Source organism: Micrasema longulum, unplaced genomic scaffold, assembly GCF_059751315.1.
Source record: "Micrasema longulum isolate JH-2025_06_02 unplaced genomic scaffold, ASM5975131v1 h1tg000113l, whole genome shotgun sequence".
NCBI classification, from domain to species: Eukaryota; Metazoa; Arthropoda; class Insecta; order Trichoptera; family Brachycentridae; genus Micrasema; species Micrasema longulum.
This window is the reverse complement of record NW_028277319.1, coordinates 145,109-168,258: the sequence shown is the minus strand read 5'-3', so window position 1 is coordinate 168,258 and position 23,150 is coordinate 145,109. Positions and strand designations below refer to the sequence as shown.

At 29.2% G+C, this 23,150-nt stretch overlaps 1 protein-coding gene across 2 annotated transcripts; it reads right to left on the bottom strand.

Annotated features, from left to right (window-relative positions):
• Positions 1-10: 10 nt before the first annotated feature.
• LOC148284514 (cilia- and flagella-associated protein 43) lies at positions 11-20,982 on the bottom strand. 2 transcript variants are annotated; one of them, XM_088239026.1, is made up of 29 exons: positions 20,878-20,977; positions 20,239-20,402; positions 19,572-19,673; positions 18,875-19,037; positions 15,087-15,279; positions 13,367-13,492; positions 12,900-13,084; positions 12,336-12,438; positions 12,014-12,259; positions 11,803-11,938; positions 11,561-11,727; positions 11,044-11,194; positions 10,752-10,964; positions 10,393-10,604; positions 9,321-9,607; positions 8,901-9,114; positions 8,628-8,748; positions 8,063-8,181; positions 7,508-7,675; positions 6,701-7,002; positions 6,213-6,407; positions 6,001-6,126; positions 5,533-5,638; positions 4,633-4,791; positions 2,590-2,703; positions 2,281-2,424; positions 2,018-2,173; positions 1,764-1,900; positions 11-735 (listed from the first exon to the last, which is right to left on the bottom strand). In XM_088239026.1, exons 1-29 carry the CDS (start codon positions 20,931-20,933, stop codon positions 600-602), a joined length of 4,701 nt encoding a protein of 1,566 aa, XP_088095152.1. In that variant the 5' UTR covers positions 20,934-20,977; the 3' UTR covers positions 11-599. The 2 variants fall into 2 exon arrangements, 1 of the variants encoding a protein (XP_088095152.1); XR_015824637.1 differs by lacking the exons at positions 11-735; positions 1,764-1,900; positions 2,018-2,173; ... (2 more) ...; positions 4,633-4,791; positions 5,533-5,638 and having other exon boundaries at positions 6,003-6,126; positions 6,213-6,343; positions 20,878-20,982.
• Positions 20,983-23,150: the final 2,168 nt, after the last annotated feature.

Below are 23,150 nucleotides of genomic sequence, written 5' to 3'. Positions count from 1 at the left end.
AGTGATATAAAGAATAGGCTAAAGCATGAGCACATTCAACAGAGAAAATTGGCTTGGAACCTGTTAGAACCTGCACCTTGGTCAATATCTAATTTGAGGATATAATTCTTCATTGTGTATATAGAAAAGCTGATAGTAGATAGATAGTTATAAGTTTCAGGTACTAGATTAAAATTTCACTGCGGTGTTTCCCTCATATTTCATATTGACCTTCTAGAAAAGGGTACATGCATCAGGATTATAATAAAATACCAATTATCATTTTATCTAATATTGCTATATTAATAAATTGAATTTCAAACCCAGGACCTCAAGCGTGGTCAACTCTATTAGTTTTACTAATCCTTTATTGACCATCGAGGGCTGTCGCCTAAGCAGGCATCATCGAGAATGATGAATACAGTTTATTTATTTATTGACAAATACAAAACTTCTGGCAGGTACTAAAAAGGTTGTGTGGATTAAACATTTTATGTAGGTATCCCACGAATTAACAAAAGCAATTAGTATTTTAGTTATTTTATTTGATTACTAAAAATCTTACATATTATAATGATTTTGTATAATCTCACATTGTTTAGATTTTTAGAGTAAAAGTGTTATTTCTTAGCCATAGACAATGTTGGGAAAGTTCTTAAACGTTGTAGTTCGAGCTCAGTTTGAAGCAAAACTATTGCGATATGTTGTTTCTGTACCTCACTTAATAATTTGCTACGCAAAACCATTGCTTCCATCCTAAAAAGGAGATTATAAATTTAAAGTTTTGTAATGCTTACTGAATTTTAACCCAACCTAGAAATCTATAATAGAGATTGGTTTTTTTTTTTTTAGTTTATTCTGCAACGCACAAAATTAAGGAAATATGTTTTTGAAAAATTGATAGGTACGAGATTTTATACATTTATCACTGAAAATATATAATTTTTTTTATATGGGAGTTGCATTTTTTTTTTACCTTGCTTATATAATAAACAAGTTTATATTTCAAAAAAAAGATTTTTCTGCAGTTAAATTACTTTAAATTTTAGCTAAGTGTTTGGGATCAGGAAGGATATTCTAGAGTGTAAATATTAATTTCCGCTAGAAAATGAAAATATTTTTTGTATAATTTAATATATATATATCGAATGGTTGTGATATTTTTGTATTCAATACTATTAAAAAAAGCGTAGGTATTTAAAAAAATCAAATTCCTCACATCTTGAAAAATTACTTTAAAAAATAAACCAAATTTGAATACTGACTATGGTTGTAGTGGTGAATCACTTTTGCCTTCATAATAGTATAATTCAAATCATATTAGTAAAATTAAAAAGTATTTTGAAGTTAGGTTTTGTGGAAGTTTTAAATCATGTATTGAAATTATGTACTATCTAAAAAAAATATTTACTTTGGTGAATTCAAATGCATTTAAAGTTAATTTAAATTGTTACATTCTGATGTTGTAAATTATTTTGTTATGAAAATGCTGCGTACAATGAGGCAGCGTATATGACTTCATAACTATGGAAGTACATAATTCACTGCAGTTAAGAAAAATACAAAAAAAAAATAGGACCTATTGTCGGATCACCAACGTTACACATTTTTTTTTATTGGGTGTAAGTTAATTGATTTTATTTAAATCACTCATTATTGTAAAAATTTTCTTTTTTATTTATATTTGATAAACTTAATCAAATTTAACAAAAAGATTATATTCTGTAGTACAAAATATACATAATATTATATGAATACATGGTTTAAAAAAAAAATTGCCGTACCTTTTAGTTTGAACTTTAACTTTCTTCTTTGTGGCAGCCGGATCTTCAGAGTGATGTTTCTCGGAAACTTTTATCTTCAAGTGCGACATGTATTCATCAGTTTTTTCTATATTAGTATTAATTGAGCCAATTTTCATCTGAAAACAAGATAAAAAAAATTGTTGAAAATCTCAGTGTGCATAATACAAATTTATAATAAAGGGACAGATCTGTTATAATTGTAATATTCAATAAGTTTACACCAAAATATTAACCTCAAGCTCTTCCACACGATGCATGTATTTATAAAGTTGATTATCAAAAGCCACCCGAGTATTCTCTATCTGACGCTCAACTATGGCATTCGATTGCGTAAGAACTACATTCTTTTTTGTTTTCTCTTGAAGGAACTTCCGTATTTCTTTAGTAACCTAAAAAAAGTTTTCAATGATCTAAGTGTTCAAGAGTTAATTAGTTTTTTTTTTCCTCCGCAAGAGTTAGTTCAGTTCAAAAGTAAAATTCTTTAATAAAAACCGACTTTAATTCTCTCCAAGTTGTAGAGGTCTTGCTCGAGGTGTCGTATTTCCATTTTTGATTTAGCATGTTCCCATTCCATTGACAAAATATGTTTTTTAAAACTCGTGGTTTGTCGCATTGCTTTAAGTTTTTGCTGACCAGCTTCCTAAAAATAAAAGTATCTACACAATTTAGATTTTAATACAACATATGGTATGTTTCAAAGTTTATATCAAACGCATAGTAAAAAATCTACTTTGTTTAAAAGAAGAAGATTTTATTAGATCACTGAGTTAATTGTAAAATATATAATAATGTCACAATTGTTTACCAATATTTTAACATTAATAGCGTCCACATCATCCTGTTTAATTAAAACAGCCGAATCAAAGTCTTCGATATGTCCCGTAGTTGCAGTTTCAACAAATCCACTTTTCATTACAAGCTGTAATTTTATTGAAAAGATAATAAAATACCATTTCAAAATAAATAAAAATAGAAGTTGTTAATTGGTACGAGTATAATATATTATGTAAAAAAAGGATTTTACTAGTAATATAGTGTAAAGTTTTGGTAGTATAATATAATATATGTAGCATGGATATATATAAACTGAATATTATAATGAAATTATAATACGTATATATATATATGTGTGTGTGAATATATATGTATGTGTGTGTGTATGTATGTGCACGTATGTTTATGAATGCATTGCAAGTGCCCCGACTCAACATGTATTTTTTAGTGAGTTAGTGGAGGTTTACGGGGATGGGTTGTTCCTTATTAAACTGTGACTGTAATCAACTAATGTGCATATGTATAATGTTTTTGATAAAAAAATAAAATATTAAAAATATTAATTTAATTTTGTTTTTAGACTATGATAAAGAACTGTCATTAATTTTAATTTAGTTATTTTACATAAAATAAATAAGTAGTTAAAATACTTCAAATATTAATTTAAATATTTATTTTCTTTTATTTATTTGTTTATTAATTTATCTTTTGACAAACTGACAATGCCATTTTAATATTGAGTCATATTTACACCATATGATTTTATAATTATTTTAATTGGTCTATTCACTTAACTACTGTTGATTAATACCTCCGAGTAATAATGCGCCAAGCTATAGAGAAGCCCTATCGCTATGTTTCATAGAGCGGAAGCGTTATTGGTTAGCGATAACTTCACTCTGCTGGTGGCCATTTTGTTTTGTTTGACAACAGACGCAAAACTGTCCCAACGGACGCTTTCGTCGCTGTGCTTGGCTTTGTTTGTAAATAACTTAGATATTTACATTGTAATAAATAAAATTAAAATATTTCGAAAATTTTACTTTGATTTACATTGATTTTTGGCATTTATCGTCCTGACATGTGTATTATGTTGCTTAAAAACTTTTCTTATATCAACAAATTTACTTAAGATACTATTTTTTCTCAATTTAGGCGATAAATTTGTGAATCAAAGTTTGTTTACTGTTGATTGCGGGCAATATGTCAGGGCCGCACTAGGCATCCATATAATGTCCTTAAACCCGAAACGCCTATTTAGATACATTTTTAAAGTTTTCTGTAATGATTAGAATGATTGAAAATGAAAAGTAAAATAATGTTAATTTCAATTCAAGTGAAAAATATGTGTTAATATGTAGGTACTATTTTTTAGCATTCCTAAAGACGACAATACGCGGCAACAATGAATTAAATTAATTAGATTTGGCAATAGGGAAATATAACATTTTTTTCATTTTTAGAATAATAAAGATCTATAAAATGAAGTCCAGTAAAAAAAAAATTTTTGGTAATGATTAGGAGCATAAAAAAATACTTTTACATTTGTAATTTTTAATTCCTGCAAAAATGGTAATTCCATTGGCCATGCCCCTAATACGTCACGATTCATGTTTATTTGTTTGTGGCCGTTGAAATTTGTGTAGAACAATATCACGAATCTTGACGTCACAACAACCAAAGCCAAATACGTCGCATTTTTCTATGAATGTATTTTTATTGAATTTCTTTTTTACATTTATGTATGAAAACATTTCTCCACAATATCCATATTGATTTTGAAAATTTAATGAATTATTCTAAATCCATTTCACATATTTTTATCAGTATTTGTAGTATGTGATATTTACCTTTCCTCGACCTGAGTACGGCCTATTATTTTCATGCGAACTGTATCTAACTTAATACTTAATAGTCACATAATAGTTTTCCTACGTTTGGGCTCCTCTATAGCTTGGCGCATTATTACTCTGATATTAATACACAATTTACCGTAGCCTTAATTCATTGACAGTTTCCTTTCTTAATTTGTTAAAACTACAAAAATATAAAACTCTAAAAGGATATACCGCACCTGTATTGATACATTTCTTGCTACACTCGCAATATTGCTTCTTAATCGAGATAATTCATGCCTCATTCTTTGTCCAAGAGTTTTCAAGTTCATGCTTCGTTTGACCCACAAAGCCAAAGTTGCTTCGACTTCTGCTATTTCGCCACATGCTGCTTTCATCTTTCAATCATAATAATAATAAAAATAAAACAATCCAATAAAATGGGTTCTAATAATCATACTGATTAAGTAAATAAATATTCGCAACCAAATATTTCATAATTACATCGTTTTTACGATTTGTAAAAAAAACTGCTGAAACATTAGTCCTAATTTTGAAAGTCCCTACCAATTATGACAATTAAAATATTTTCGTTGTATAAATTCTTCTTTTTAAAATTATTAATCAATTTGCATATTTTATAATGAATAAAAAAAATTAAAAATTGAAAAAAGATTTATACTAGTTACACAAATTCTATGAAACAAAAAATAATAATAAAATATTGGTGGATTTTGAGTTATAAAGTCACCAAAAAAGAAGAAAGAAAAAAGTATTCTGTTGTTCTCTATATTATTATATACATTGTAAAATCGGGTTGTGGTCCTGTGGATAGTGTCTCGGACTCACGGACCAAAGGTCCATGGTTCGAATCCCACTGTACCCCAACTCGATTCCCATTTTCTAATAGTGAGTTATTTACAACTCGTTAAAAATGGCCCTCAAAATTAAATATTTGGGTAAATCGTAAGAACGCAAATATTTCTTTAAAAAAAAAGTAATGTATTGTAAAAATAAAAAGAGCTTTTTAAGCGTTTAAATTAATAATTAAATAAATACGACTCAATTAGTTAGAATAGAAAATAAAATAAAAAATTTCCACGTGATTGTCATAAAATATTTTGACTAATTACTTTTACCTTTATTTCATTGTCTATTTTGATTCTCCTAAGTTTGCACATATTTTGCCAAATATTTTCATCCATTACGGGCGGCATATTACTTATCATGTCCAATTGATCGAGCCTGCCAAGAAAAGTAAAGAAATATTTTTTTCTTATTGAAAGCATATTAATACAGTTAATTATAATTACCAATTTATATTTAATAAAAAATATAAAGTTTAAAGGCTAAAACTGTGATAAAATGTCAACAGAATACGTACATAGTTCGTAAAATAAGAAGTAAATAAATAATTTATTTACATTTACACATTTTGTAATGTTAACAACATAAAATTTAGAATTTTTGAGATTTTTAAAAGGTCCTACATAAATATTTTGTAGAAAGATTGATATTATACTGTTTGATACTGTTTTATATACCTACTGTTTTCTTTGCCGATTAAAAAAATAAAAAATTGTATTATTTAATAAAATAATATTTACGCTCTCAAAAATTCATTGCAATCGACATGTAGAAACTCTGGCCTCTCCTTTGTTAAGCACGCATATGCCATTTCATATAACACTCCTGGTGTCATAGATGCTCTTAATTGCAATTTCGGTCGTTTTCTAAAACATATAATAATTATGCATGTAGTTGAGCATTTTCCGGATTATTTCATAAATACTGGAAACTTATTGGCACCCATACATACTTGAATAATTTATAGCACAAATCAGCCACAATGGGGGACACATCAGCAAAATTAGACCTTAATCCTTTATCCAAAGCACGATCTCGAGCCATTAGGCTTTCGTAAGCCGCATGGCAATCTGATTGCTGAAACTGTATGTCTTGTATTTCTTTCTGAATTTTTTCTAGGTCAATTTCATTGTTCACTATCTGTCTCCTGTCATATAAGGTGTATTCACATAAAAGAGTAATTAATTTTCAAAAAGGAACTAAAAGTTAAAACTAAACGTAAAGGCTATGAGAAAATAAATTGTACTTATATTATCATCAAAATAATAAATAAATAAATACAAAGGCGTTTAAATCAATGAGATGCGATACAACATTTTTTGCCCTTAAAATTGTGATCTTTCTATGCTGAGATCCTAACTTTGGAAAGGTAAATAACAATAAACTATTGGTCTAGACTCTAGAGCCTATAATTTAATACATGAATAAAGAATAACTTACTCTAAATCCTGTATTTTTTCAACGCTTTCTATTCGATCAAGATGGTTTGTTCTTAAGCGCATTAATTTTAAATTTTCTTGCCCAATAGCAGATTCCACTTTGAGTTTCATCAAATAAAATTCTTTGACTTTCTGATTAAATTTGTCAATCATTTCATTTAAAGATGTTGACAGTTTAGCATATTCGGAGCGTAACATTTTCCAATACTTTTCACGTTCTTGATTACGAAACTCAACATTTTTCTCCCACTCGAGTATTTGTTTAAGGTCATCCTCGTTGAAGTCTTCTGGATCTTTTACAAGCTAACAAACAAAAAGAAGAGTAAAAATAATTATTTAAGTAGTGTAACTTATTTGATCTGCATATTGTGAATATACTGAATATTTTCACAGAAATTTTGTCCCTTAATTTCATGTTACGTATCGGGAATGGAATGATAGGACATGATTCAATTCAATTTGAATCTCTCCTACAAAATAATCAGTACCTGCTGTATTTGGAGCAGTTTTAAAGGAAATTTTTATGCGTTCTTATGATTTGCCGGAATATTTGAATTTTGGAGCCATCTTCTTTTAGTGGTAAATAATGTGTTAGAAAATAGTAAACAAGTTACGGTAGAGCGGATTCGAACCTCGGACCTCCTGATCTGGAGATTGTCTCAAATGGATATATGTATTATATAATTATAGACCTTAATACTGGGATTTGAAAATTAATATTTTGAGCACTAAATTTGTGATTTGTGATTTTTCATGTTGAACCATAAATATATATTTTGTTATGTGTAATTGTAATTTCTAATCTTACCATGCACTGTGGTTTAGGAATCGCTTTTTTAATTTCTTCATGCCAAAGCTTCTCCAATACACCATCCATCATATACATAAGTGCCTTTTCTCTAAAGTCATCTTTTGGTCCTAAATCTGGTTGGGGAATAACAACTTGACTAGGGCTTACATAGGGAGTAACACCAACCTGTAATAACATAGATATTGTGAATTTTACTCAAGCCAACTTATTTATTATTTTATCTGCTTCAATAGAAAAGTGATAAACTTCTAAATGTATAATGAATCTCCATGAAACAACTTCAGTAAAAAATATTTTATTCAAATAGAAAAAATAAAAATGAGATTGTTTGAAAAAAAAAAATTATATCAAGATGTTGACCGAATAAAATAAAATGGTGTTGAATGTAAACGTGGCATTTATTTTAGGATACAACTATATAATATTTTTAACTGATTATTGTACATACATTGATACATTTTTTATTGTATTGACAAATATCTACCGATTGTATTTTTTTTAAATTATGTATCTTTTTTTAATTACCTAATAAAATAAAATAAACTTTACTACCTCAGTCTGTTCTACAGCTATCAACTTAGCCGGTATTTCTTCTTGTGCCCACTCTGGATTTCTTATGAATACATTTATCCTGTCATCGCTTCCTTTCAACTCTGAAAGGGTATTTAACTCTAAAAACAAATAGCTGGATTAATTAATGTGCCCCCAAAAAATAAAACAAAATATTCAGTTTAGAATCATTTCACATCTGATAAAATAATAATTGTAAAATAATTTGTAGGGTTATTACTACAACTAGGTAACTTCAAAATCAGGATTTTTGAGTTAATAACTAAAACACATCTATGTTTATTCCTCCATGAATGCTACAAATATACAACTCATGCATTCAAATGATCGTGTTTTTAATGAGTAACTCAAAAATGCTGGTTTCGAAGATACCTAGTTGTAGTAATTACCCCACAAACTAATACTTATTGCTGAACCTATACCATAATGTAATAAAAGAAAAACTTATTTCATAAATATGTTTTTAATTCAAAGTAAACATCTAGATTTTGGTCTAAAAACTACTTTTTTTTTACTAAACAAACTTATAAAAATAATCAGCACCCACCTGAAATTATTACATTTAGTCTCATGTTTTTTCCTTCAATCATAGATAACTCTTTTTCCTTATTGGCCATCATTTCATCAAATTGTCTATTAAACCAAACCTGAATATTGTGTGTATTTTCCTAAAAATATACATCATGGATTTGAATGAATTTTATGGACTTAGTTTTTATTTTCTATCAATGCCCACAAAAGCATACCTGGAAAAATAAATGGACCTCGACTGTCCACTGTTATATTCTACTACAAATTAATACTATACTATAACACAAACCTCTGTCATAGTAGTTTGCCACCTCATTTGCAAGTTTGACTGTGTTAGCATCTGAATATAGCTGTGTGGTACAGGAGTGATGAACAGGTGAGCAGATGATCCTGTGATTTGATGAATAAATTGTTCAACAGTCTTGGTTTCACTTATCTCCAATTGAATTTCAGAAGTATTACTCTGTTCCTTTTCGGTATGTATGCTTCGTAGTGATTCCTCTCTATGAAACAATCACAATAATTTATTTTAATTTACTAAGCCTTTCAAGCAAACAATATTTAAATTTATTTTAGTTTATAGGCATGCAAATAAAAATATAGAATTAATAACTACCTATTCTTAATTCTATGATATATATATATATATATTTAGGTGGATGTGTAGCAATTTGTGAGATACAATATTGAAAAATACATTCATACTTACACAAAAATAGATGATACAGGAGGTATCCAAGGCTTAAACAAGTTTTGATCTTGCATGCTTTCAATTTTCCTAAAGTTCTCAACAGCGGCTGCCACATTTTTATGAACATAGGTTTTTGGAAGCAAAGCATAATTTTCAACAAAATCTGATGTAAATATTGCATGCAATTCTTTTCTGATTACATCCATTGTATCCCAACACCTAACTTTAATCCATTCTGTAATCTTATCTTGTGCTTTTATTTGTTCTTCCAACTCTGCATGGACTTTTTCACGTTCATGAGCTGCCTAAGAAAAGAAAAATAATCTTTCTTTCATACAGATTTTTTTTTAAATTGTGAATTCATCACGACTCGTTGGTGGAATATTAAAAAAAAAAACATGCATGTATAGTAAATAAATTCAAATTAACTCGTGCAAACACTATTTAAAATAGCACGTATACAGTTAAAATAATGAATAAATAAAAATATGACCATAAAGTGGTCTCTCGGTAATCCGAACTTACTGTACAAATATGTATGTTGTACTGTAGTTAATAGTAGAAGTATTAACATAAAATAAAACTACAATAATTTTAAAAAAAACTTACAATACAGTACTACTGTAGTTTTGTATTAATAGGCTACATTATTCCATTGAAGTGGAAGGCCTGTATAAAAATGCTGGATTACTGGCAGAGAAATGAAGTGTCGGATTATAGATTGTCTCAAATAATGTACAATAAACTTATGTATGTAAAAAAAAGGAGGGAGTACTGTACATTTATTTTTTCATTATTTTATAAATAATAGCATACCCAATTATATTTAATAACGGAGAGCACACACCAAAAGCTAGGTTTTAATTAAACCTAATAAAAATAGTTGCAAATGGAAAATCATATCTAAAAGCAAATTATGTTTTGAATTGTAACTTAAAAGACCCACACACAAAATACAAGTCACTAATTCAGAACTTGACACATTTGATGTTGGACCTTAATTTTTTTAATAATACTAATGAATGCTACCCATATATAATTAGAGAGCTTATTGTATCTATGTTAATAAGAAAAATGATTATGTACCTACATTTTTATCTCTTTGAGCTTGTGCGTCTAGGTGCAAATTGAAAATGCTAAGAGGTAATTGATGCAAGGGGGGAGCCAAAATATTTTCTTCTAATAACACAAGTAATCGTTTTTGTAAAGACTCGAAGGCATTTTCTAAACTGTTGCGGAGATCTTCCCACTGAGCAGTTTCCTGGTTTTCCTTTCTATTTTCAATATTTTGTATCCATGTTTCTAATGAAAAACATCATTCAATGAAGTACCTACATATAACATCAATTTTTGCGAATATAAAACAATGAAATATTTAATAGAATTGGATCATACATATAAGAAAATTCCATTTGATTCATGCAATATGATAGAATGTAGATAGCAAACCTTCACAATTTTCAAATATATCATTCATAATTAATTCCTCGGGTATAATAGACCTCCCTGATAGATCACCCACTTTAATATTTATGTTTGATGATATATTGTGAACAGTTAGAGATCCATCAAACGTCAAAGACACAGCATATCTTTGTTGAGGGTCGAAAACCACATTTTTTAAACTTTCACATAAATAATGCTTTGCCTTTACTTTGAATTCTGAAATATGAAAATAAAATGAAAATTGATGATAATGTTTAAGTTAAACATTAAGTATTTTGAAGATAAAAACACTTACTCATTTCAGGTTTAAAAATCGAAGATTTATAAACAACCATCCCATCCAAACCCCACATCAGAACTCCAGCGCGATCTTTTTCGATACTAATTCCAGATATTTCAAAATCTAATGGAATTAAATCCTCTAAATTTATTTTCACAAATTCCTCCTACAATAATGTTTTACATAGGTTAAATCAATTACTTGTCTAAAATGTTTGGACAAAATAAAATGTACCGCGAAACCGTCCAATTTTGCCCTAGATGGATATTTTGCCCAAACAGTCTAATCTATGATCAACTTTAAAAAAAACATATTTCCATTTGATTTCGGGTAATTTGGTACCAAATTTACCGAAATCAAATGGAAATATTGTTTAAATTTACCGAAATCAAATTAAAATATGTTTTTTTAAAGGTTGATCATAGATTAGACTGTTTGGGCAAAATATCCATCCAGGGCAAAATTGGACGGTTTCGCGGTACCTACTCAAAATATTGTCAAGAAAATTTTATTGACAGTTTGTAATAAATACCTCAATATTTATACTGAAGACCTGAATCTCCCTAGGAAGGGAGTTAATTCCAAGTAATCTGTTGTTTTCTAAATGAAAGACTTTTATAAGAGTCGGTTCAATTCTTGCAACTGTTGAAAACTTTTTACTGGTTAAAAAATTGTAAATCATCAGAGCTTTTTCTGGAACTGAAGTGACAAAAAATGTTAGTTTATGCAAAAGAGTAAAAACTACACCACAAAGAAATGGAAAATTTTATTTACCATTTGTATACACATTGACAACTAAAGCCAGACACATAAAATATATATCTTTTCCCAATGTTACTGACCAACTATCCACGATATTGCTTTTAATATTTATCATGTTTACAACTTCTATATTTGGTGGACTCTTGTACTAAAAACGGATGTTTAAAAGTTACAATGTTTTTGATAATAATGTAAGTATATTAGACGGGTAATAAATACGCACCTTCAAAAAGAAAATTTGCCCACTTTGTGTAGCGGAAACAATCAGTTCATTTCCACTTCCACTCCAAACAATATGATTCAGCTCTTCATCTGTTAAACTTTTTTGGCAAGTAACTCTTAATTGTGTTTCAGCATGCATGATACATATTCCATTATCAGTGCACGACCGTATACACATAGCGATCAAGGGAGATACTGGAGAGCAACTTATGTAGTTGATAACATTACGCAGTTTGGTCCTGGAAAACTAGATGCATTGATGAAATAAAAAGTAGTTCACATACATAATAACAGTAAATAATATAATAAATGCATATAAATACCAGTTGACCAGTGACACCATTCCATAAGCAAACGAGATTTACATTATTAACAGTCACAACTGTATTACCAAAAGGTTTTACAATGCCAACAAATTGAATGCAACTGAAAAAAAAGATGGCTGAAACATGGAGTGAAATGGATATTTTGCTCAATCCACTCAGCATAATTAGACTACCTGAGGATACATAAAACATGTTTGATTTTTTTAGGAGTAAGCAAATTCCTAAAAACCCAGGAAAAACTTGTATATTTATACTAACATTAAAAATATTCAGATTTTTTATACTGTGGTTTCCAGTATGGGAGATTTAGCTTGTCAATTAACATAATTAACTTAGGTTGTCAATAAACATAATCACTTTACAGACCTAAATTACTTTTCAATATAACAAATTGTTTGAATTTATTTAGTTTAGTTATTCCTTCCAAATAAAGGTTGTATTACTTATATTAAGCAATACATACTTCTTCATACAATTTCTATGTGCAACTTTTTTAAACCCATAAAACGATTTGATATTTATAAAAATGAATCAAATTTACATGAGAATATTTTTGTTTACCTTTGCCAAAAGTACAATTCACTAGTTATCACACAGTCATGTTCATAACTAATTTGTATTATTTGCCCACTTTTTAGTAAAGCTATCAATATTTCCCCAAGCCCTCCGGTTGCAATTTTAACAATTGGGGATTCGGGAGAATAATTCCAGTCCTCTATCCATTCCTTGTTCACTTTTGTCAAATGCTAAGAAAACAAATATTACATTATATAAATATCACCAATTTTCACATTCTCTTTTTTTGGAAAATATGAATAGAGTAGATGCCTTAACCTAAATTTTACAACTGGATTAGAATTGACATTAAATTAGAAAAAAAAACAGTTGACAAAAAATCTAAGTAATTAGTAATTAAAAAATTGATTCGCCTCTGCTGAAAGATCAAAGCTTAATTTTCCGTTTCATACATGAATCTGACAAATAAACTAATGAAAAAATAAAAGAAAGGACAAATTGTTTGCACCTACCCTTAATTGCAACTCAGTTCCATAAATAATCAAACCATTTTTGTAGTATGACATAAATGGAGTATATGGGCCAGATTCTGATGAATATTCTTTTGTAACTATCATACCAATTCCATCACTTAAAATCTGGAAACAAAAAGTTTGAAGTGAGTGGCGTATTTTGGTGTTTTGATAGATGGACTCCATAGACAAGTAAGGTAATTTCAAAACAATTACAATAAAAGTTTAGGATTAGAAGTTTTATAGAATTTAGTGGGATTTTTATGTTAGTTAGATGGGAGAAGTATTTGGATATTATTTACAGGTCAGAAGAAGAATATGTGGGTATTGATAATATAATCATTGTCAACTAAAAAAACATAAATTATTTAGTGTCTTAATAAAGGGTAATAGATTTGCTAACATTTTTGTGTAAATGGAGTGCCTTATACACAGGAAAAGAATAATAAATAAACAGTAGCTACATTTTTTTGTAAAAGAATCCTGTATTTTAGAGGCTTGTCAGCATCTGGGAAAGAGGCAATATATGCAAGGAAGTTATTCAAAATACACCACGACACCTAGACCAGTGGTCGGCAAACTGCGGCTCTTTAGCCTTTTGAGTATGGCTCACACAGCGCAAGTTTCACTTTTAGCTTGATTTATTATGTCTACGGGTCCTAAAGATGAACTTCTAGGACTAAAGCCTTTTGAATTATTGAGGATATTGCAAATGCTGTCATTTAATGCATGGAGAAGCATCTTAATAAACTCATAAAATTATTTCAATTTCAACATACCTATATATGGGGCTAAAAGTATGACCGGAGTGAGAAAGGTTTTGTTTCTATTTTTAAGGGAAAAATTAAGCACAAGATATTTTTTTACCATTGCTCATTCATCAAAAAGCGCTTTGTGCAAAGAGATTTCCAGAAAAAAATTCAATATTATGGATCTGGTGATCAAGATACTCATCATAATAATTGCCACTTAAGCTCTTTATCATCGCCAACTTTAAGAATTTTTACTTGAAATACAGAAAATACAGAGATCTTTGTTACATAATAAGGTTTGTTGGTTTTCAAGAAGAAACATCTTAAAAAGAAAAGAAATTTAGCTATCAAAAGAAATCTTATTTGTTGTACAGTTGATCTTTGGCTCTTTTGACTAATGAGTTTGCCGACCACTGACCTAGACCAATTGAGAAAAAAATATTCTTGTGGACTTTTTTTCTTGCGACTGGTGGGGATCAAACCCGCAATAACAGTACCACAGTTGACCATCTAACCAACTGCGCCACAGCACCTGTCATAAAGATATATGCAAATCAACAAACTGTAATGAATCTATTTAATTTTAAAGCTAAAATAAAGAATAGTATAGTCGTAAACAAACCTGAATAGTATAAGTAAATGTAAATATTTAGAGGAAAACATAAAATAAATGTGACATACATTGGTAATCATACTTTGAATTCCTAGTAAGATAAAGCAACTAAATTTATTTGGAAATAAAGAAAATAAAAATTACTGTGTTAGATTGTAGTAATTTTTTTTGTCATTAATACTGCAGAATAATACTAATACCCGTATGCAGAGACAAAACTTAAGGTGAGGAAAGTATATTCTATTGTTTTCACCTTCGGGTTATTCTCCGCATTTGAGATTAGAATGTACTTTCTTCACCTTAAGTTTTGTCTCTGCATACGGGTATGAGTATGTAATTGATGAATTCTACTTACAGAATAAACGTTGGCAGATTTGTCAATGCAGAAAAGGTTCCCTTCGGGAGACCATGTCATATCAATAATGTTAGGGATATTTCCATGTACATTACGAGGTAGAAACATGCATGACTTGTAGAATGGAGCAACTTCCCAAACACAAAATTTCTTGGCCCATCCGTGCACAATCAGACTATTTTGCAAACTACAACTAAGAATGCAATATAAACAACTTAAAAGATCCAACAATGTTTTGAGTATGTCCAAATGCTTGCAGACTGACTGGATTTTCTCCCAGGGAGTTGTTCATTTTTAAATTTGTTGCAACACAGAAGGAAAACATTTTTGAGAAGGGAATATGAGAGTATAGGCATTTACAGGGCTTATGACCTGTCATTGGCGTTGGTCATACTCAAAACATTGTTGAATTAACTACCTGGTAAAAGAAGAAGTATACAAAATTGGAAAATTGTTTTCAGGCGTTGCCTAGTAGGTGAATTGGTTCAGCCGGATGAATCTCACCCACATGATAAAGGTTTTAGCTCTTTTACTTCACAAAAGTCAACAGATGGAAGAGTTGAGGAAATGTGGATGTTCAAACATAGGCAGAATGGTGAATGTTACACAGTGTGTAAAGTGGCCACTTAAACCAGCCAACGACAGGTCATAAGTCCTGTAACTGCCTAAACTTTCATATTCCCTTCTCAAAAATGTTTTCCCTCTCTGTTGCAACAAATTTAAACTTAAAAGAAGTTCACAATCCTTATTTTCTTAATAGGTGAAATTATTTAATGAAATCTCACCCACATCAATAAAGATTTCTACTCTTTTACTTAACTAAGAAAACTTGGGACGAAATAAATAAGTTGTTAGGGAAAAGGAGTAAAAGCAGTTGCGATGAAACCATAAATAAATATTTAATAAAGAATGATACTACTCCTAAAAATATTAGTGACGATTTTGTTGATCATTTTACAAAAAGTATAAATAACATGCTACATCATTGTAATAAAAAAACAATTGATGCGTCAATTGACAAACAACCGCAGAGCATGTTTTTGCCTAGAGCAAAAATAAAAGATGTCGTTAATATAGTTAAAAAATTTAAAAATAGTAAATCTGCTGGATTTGATAATATTAGAATGTATGATGTAAAAAAACATATTGATTTATTAGGACCAGTATTAACACATTTTATTAATTGCATTATACTCCAAGCGGAAATACCAGAATTACTTAAATATAGTATAGTCAGACCCATATATAAAAGTGGTAAACATTCAGACATTAGTAACTATCGACCAATAAGTATTTTACCTGTTTTTGAAAAAATATTAGAAAAATACATAGCTCAAAAATTAATTAATTATTTATCAAAATTTTCCATAATTGATCAATATCAATATGGTTTCCAAAAGAAAAAGAGTACTGAATTATTATTACAAGATTTTTCAAATGGAATAAATAATGAACTAAATAAAAAATATCACACCCTTGTTCTATTTATCAACAATTCAAAGGCATTTGATACAATTAACCATTCAAAATTAATAGACACATTAAATGACATTGGAATCAGAGGAAACCTTTTAAAACTTTTCAAAAATTATTTAACTAATAGAAAAATATGTGTCAAAGTATTAGATGAAAATAGTAAAATAGAACAGGTTTCTTCGGGGGTGCCACAAGGATCAATATTGGGCCCTACCTTGTATATAATATATGTGACAGTCATGAATAAACTATTTAATAATGTCAAACACTATGTATACGCCGATGATACTGCTTTAGTTGTGTCTCATAAGGACCTCAAAACTGCAGAGAAATTATTGCAAGAAGACTTTTTAAACCTGCAAAAATGGTCCCATGATGCAGGTTTAATAATTAATTCAAAGAAAACCAAACTTTTGCACATAAGATCACCAAACTATAAAACTCACACAACACCGTCAATTTTATCACATAACTATCTGTGTATACATAGTGATATTATGCAACCGTGCATGTGTGAAAATATTGAAAATATTGAGCAGTATGTTTATTTAGGTTTAACTATAGATTGTAATTTTAAATGGGATGTACATATTATAAAATTGTGTAAGCGATTAAGAGCAATAAGTAATAGAATGTACATATTAAAATATTATGTCCCTGTTAATATTTTACGAATTATTTATTTATCTCTCTCTGAATCAATTATACGATACGCCATAACTTCCTGGGGGTTATCAAGTGAAACTAATATTAATTTTATTCAAACCTTGCAAAATTCTATGATCAAATTGCTACTACATAAAGATGTATACCGCCAGAGACACAATATTTCAATATCATTAATGTATAAATCTGTAAATAAATTATCTGTTAGGGCTCTACTTTGGTACAAATTAATTTGTCAGCATGCGTCGCACTCCGAGTATAAACTCAAGTTGGTACATGATTACAACACCAGGTTTACTAGTATGGAAGGGCTAGCTGTTCCTAGATACTGCAATAAATATGGCAAAAGGACACTGCAATACAGTATACCTAAAATATTTAATATGTTACCAAACAATATTAAAAATACTGAGTTAAATACAGGAGTTCGACGTTTGCTCAAATTATGGTTATTAGAAAAAAGTTTTTTGTATTAGTGATAGTTTTTAATTTTTCAAAATGTAATCTGTAATTGTTTTTCAAGTAAAATTATTGTTAATGTAGGCTAAGTGTAAATAATTAATGTAATTTATAAGAACCTGCTGACGAGTTGTATGTATGCAACTCAGCAGGACTTTAATTTAAGATTTTTTTGTAAATATTTTTGAAAAATAAATAAAAAAAATAAATAAAAAAAACAAATATCACTAAATAATGGAAGAATTTAAGAAATAAGGATGTGACAAAAAAGGCAGAGTGGTGTACATTACACAGTCTTTAAAGTGATCAAATAAACCAGCCAATGACAAGTCATAACCCCTGTAAATGCGTAAACTTCCATATTCCTTTACCAAATAAGTTCTTCAGTCTGTTAAAATATCGGTCACTCTATTTACAAACAATATTTTAAGTATGTATCAACTGGAATACATAAAGCAAGGGAATCCAGTCAGGTCATAAGTATGTGAATTGCAGCCTGGTCCAAAACACAATAATAATGTAATGTAATGTAATAACACAATTAATAACAAAATTCTGAATTCACAGGCTATTGGTGTTCTTTTTGGTTGCTAAGCCGTGAGTTTTAAGCACTTCTTTCTAACATTTTAGACAGCATTGCAGCATCCATAATGTTGAACAGTGGGTTTGAATGTTTAATAACCCTATGTTAATGTGTTAGTGCCTATCGATGAACCAAGTAAACATACAAATTTCGTTTGTGTTAGTAGGCACACTAGAATATTTTATTTTAAAACATTGTCACTTACACGGAAAAAAATTTTCAGGCGTTACGTAGTATATGAAATAATTCAATCAGATGAATCTCTTCACGACAATAAAGATTTCAGCTCTTTTACTTCACTAAAATCAACAGATGTTTTAAGAAATGAGGCTGTTGAAACATAGGCAAAATGGTGAATGTTACACAGTTTGTAAAGTGGCTACTAATACCAACTAAAATATTTTCCATCTCTGTTGTTATTCATGAAAATTAACATAGGGTTATTAAACATTTGAATGCACTGTAGTTATATTACTGATAATTTCTATCATGCTCCAAGATTTCTAAAAGCACATAACAACCAAAAAGAGCACTTAATAATTTGACATCTTCTTACAAGGTAAAAATAAAATAAAAAAATAGCTAGTAGATAAGTCAGTAATACCTGAAAAAAAAATTTGGAGACCTTATTCCAGTTTCGCAAGAAACTAATTTTCTGTTGGTCCGCCAACACCAAGCAGTTATTGAATAATTGGGATATGCTGATAATGTTATAATCTGTTCAAGTTCTGTTAATGCCAAGGCTGCATAGGTTGTTACATCTTCGTCTTGTTTATCCAAACACAACACAAATATTAGAAAACATCTTACATTGCATAAAACAACATAAATATTTTTAGCAGGTCTGAATCATTTCAGACAAATACCCGATTTCGCTTTCAAGGGATTTTCAATTACCAAGAAATGCATATATTATGCGTCAACAAAACTAGACTTCCAAAAATTCTCCATTGCCTTGATACTTTTTTTAGCAGGGAGAGGGAAATCTCTATCTTGACCAAAAAATACATATTCACATTCATGAAAGTAGTAAACATTTTTCAATTCTGTGCAGTGTTTATACATTTCTCGAAAGAAAGGGTAATATTACAGACTGACAATTTTTTTAGTAAACTTCTACATAGAGTGGTGTGTTTTTTCAAAATATTTATTTTCAAATATTTATTTATTTAAGAATTTATTCTAAATTTACAAGCTTAAAATAACATGATTATTGAATTAGAAATTTATTTTGGTATATTATTTAAATGTAAGAAATAAATAAATTTTGAAGTAAACTTTATTAACATAATAGATTATACCTTTAATGATTCGCATAATTTGAAAATCGGGATAAGTTAGAAGAAGTAATCTGGGAGATTCACACATTTCAGCAAAAACAAATATTTGTGATGTTTTGTGCCCTAAAATAATAAACATATATTTATAGATACGCGAGTACGGGTAGGTAAAGTATTCATTACTAAAGAAAAACATAGCTTTGAAGCTATTTACAAACATGTTTTCTCTTGTTTATTTATCAAGTCAAGTTTGGTCATGTCAAAAGTAGACACAATCCAAGAGCATGTATGACAAGTATGTGGAAGATAGATGCGTTAGGCATTCCATCCACTCTACCCCTATGGGTAAATGGCGTGATTATATTTTATTCTATTTTTATTCTATTTTATTTTTTTCCACAACAACAGGCCAGGAGGCCCAATTACAGTTGTGAATTACATCACAGAACACCCAGGCTTGAGAAAAATTACATTTAATTTTTTGTCGGAATCGAACCCGGAACCTTCGGTGTGCGAGTCAAGCGTCTTGACCACTACACCACGGAGGCCGCCCTAGTAGTACAGTTTTTAACTATACATATGAATACTGAAAGTAATAGCATTCTTATGAACATACTTGACTCAAAGGAAGTGACGTTTTATAACAATAAATATTTTAGAGCCAACTAAAAGAAAAAAAATTATATACCAGAAAAGCACTCTACTCCATTCCCATTATTTGGACGAGTGGCATTATATATGAGCTCACTCTTATCGAGAATATTAAAAAAGTAAATGTGAAGCCTATCACATAATGCTAATACATCTTTTCCTAAAAATGTTAGGCTGCTAACATTTCCGGGTTTTATCCACCTGTAAAAAACATTATACATACACGTGAATATATAAAAAAATTCACACCACTCATAACTCAAAGGATCTTGCTGCACTTATTTATTTTTATATATTCAATAATAGGGAGGGTCCGATGTCTTGCAGGGTACCCGCTGGCACAGCGCAGGTTCAAACTGTACAACTCGGTTATAAGCTTAGACTATACCCTGTCTGCGTAATCTATAAGTGTGAAAGCACTACAATTAATGATATGAATCATACACGTATAATTTTTCGGATTGTATAATTACAAAAAAACTTATAGAATTTTTAAAGAGAATGCCAAATTCAGGCTTGGTTCCTACTCTTGGTCTAATCTAGTTCAAGGTAACTTCAGTATATCTAAAATATGTAATAGGGAAAAAATGTTCCACTATCTAGATTATCTAAAACATCAAGTAGCCAAAGTTTACTAAGCAATCTGGGATCTCGCATTTTCAAAAAATCAACTTACCTTACTGTATCTTCAGGAATTAAGATTTCATTAGGTATAGTATCAACTTCTTCCATCTTGCATTATAAATGGTTATAAATTATGTTACATAAAAAATATTATTGTTATTAATTTTTTAGGATAACTGTTTACCATGACAACAACTTCAATGTAAATAATATTACGTACCATAGTTACGATAGCAAATTTGTATTTCTATGGCAACGTTATTTATCAGCTAACACGAACTAACATCAGCTTACATTAAATAGTAAAATTTAATGCACAACTGAAACTTTTTTTAACCTATTTTTTGGTTTTTAAGTATCTATGTATGGAGGGCAAGGTTAGCTATAGATGTCCAGTTCATTGAAATAGGCTTAAAGGGTTAGATTTGAATAATGGAGATAAAATAGATCTGCACTGACTCTTACAATATTACTCTTTTTTTTAATACACAACATTATAAAATTACATAATTTATATATCTGTACCTTAGAGGCAGACAGGTGCAAATCCAAACGTCAAATGTTCACCAAAGCCTGAAGAATCTACTTTCTCTAAGTGATTTCTAATCATTTATAGCATTCATTTGTATTTTCAGTATCTTAATACATTGGTTCTTTCATTTTCATTCAAGACTTACATTTTTTCAAAATCAATGGACATGATCATAAAAACTGGATACAAATATCGAAATGTCATTTCATCAAAATCTGGATTTGCATCTGTCTGCCTCTGAGGTACAGATATATATATATATATATATATTTTAATTCTATAACATACTAAAATATTTTTGAACATAATTTTAAATTATTAGGTACACATTACAATCTCAAAGGTATGTACTACAAGTGCAGCGCTTATTCTTGTTTCAGGAATGGAGTTACAGTTATGTGTCAACAAAACAAATCTATATGACTCACTTATTTGTTACTTTCAAGTATTAAGAAATAGTAAAAAGTCATCACACCACGGAACATTTTGATAACTTTCTTCAGAAAGGCTTTTCTGTTAAAACTAATGGGTTATTATTAATTTAATAATGGATTACGTATTTCAATCTATTTCTTCTTCTTCTTCACATGTCATGTCGCGTTCCCAGGACATTGATAGCCACTTGGAAGAAACCTTTCCTATCCTGAGCAGTGCGAAACAGCTCCTCCACAGTTCTAATCCTGGTCCATGTTTGGATGTTTCAAAGCCAGGAAAGCGGTTTTCTTCCGAACCCTCTATGTCCCTCGATCTTTCCTTTCATGACAAGCTGGAGTATGGCATATTTAACACCTCCCAACACATGGCCAAAATATGATATTTTACGGAGCTTAAGAATGGTGAATAGTTCTCTATTCATTATCATATTGGTCCAAAATATTCTTAACATTCTACGGTGGATCCACATTTAAAATGCTTCAAGGCGGTTTATAATTTATCTGATGATTTGATGTTTTTTCAATCGGGTTTGATATGTTTTTAAAAATATATATCTAATAAATAAAAAAAACAAACTCAAATTATGATCTAATGTTAGCTTGAAAAAAACTATTCTCATTGTACAAAGGAGGCCAATAAAATATTTAAAAAACCTAAGCTAAGCTAAGTAATATATATAAAATAATCCTAAGCATCATTAGAAAAACAGTAAAGATAATATCTCAAAAGAGAAGGTAAATATAATATGACATCTGTATGTAATAAAAACAGTGAAATAAATATAAATATCTTATATCTGTTGATAAAAATTAAATCAAGCAATAAAAGAGAAAAAACACATTAGCAAAATATCTTTTTTATTTAAAGGTTCATAATATCAGAGAAATTGTAGGTATCCTAAGTATATTCAGTGTACACATTGAAAAAACATAATTACTGAATGTCAAAACTGTAATCTTTCAGTAGAAAAGAATAAATAATAGTAAGTATCTTTATGGCAATATCTGATAATCATAATGATTAGGTACATAATATAAAATAACAATTTCATTCAGAGTTATTTTGATTACTATTTTATAGACACTATTTAAAAGGTATTTTGGTTTCAAGAATACTCAGAATACAAACACTTACTTTTTTATAGATATAAATTATCTTGGAGGATTAAGTCAAAAAAAGAGAAAAATTGTTTATAATGATTGTAAGATAAATACAATTTAAGTACCTATAATAAATTCTGAATAACATTAGTGCATTTTTACTATAAAATAAATATAGATTAGAAAGATATTATAGTAATAAAGCACAGAAAATTATCATTTAATTGTGATTTCGGGATTGAGGATAATGGCTTTGTA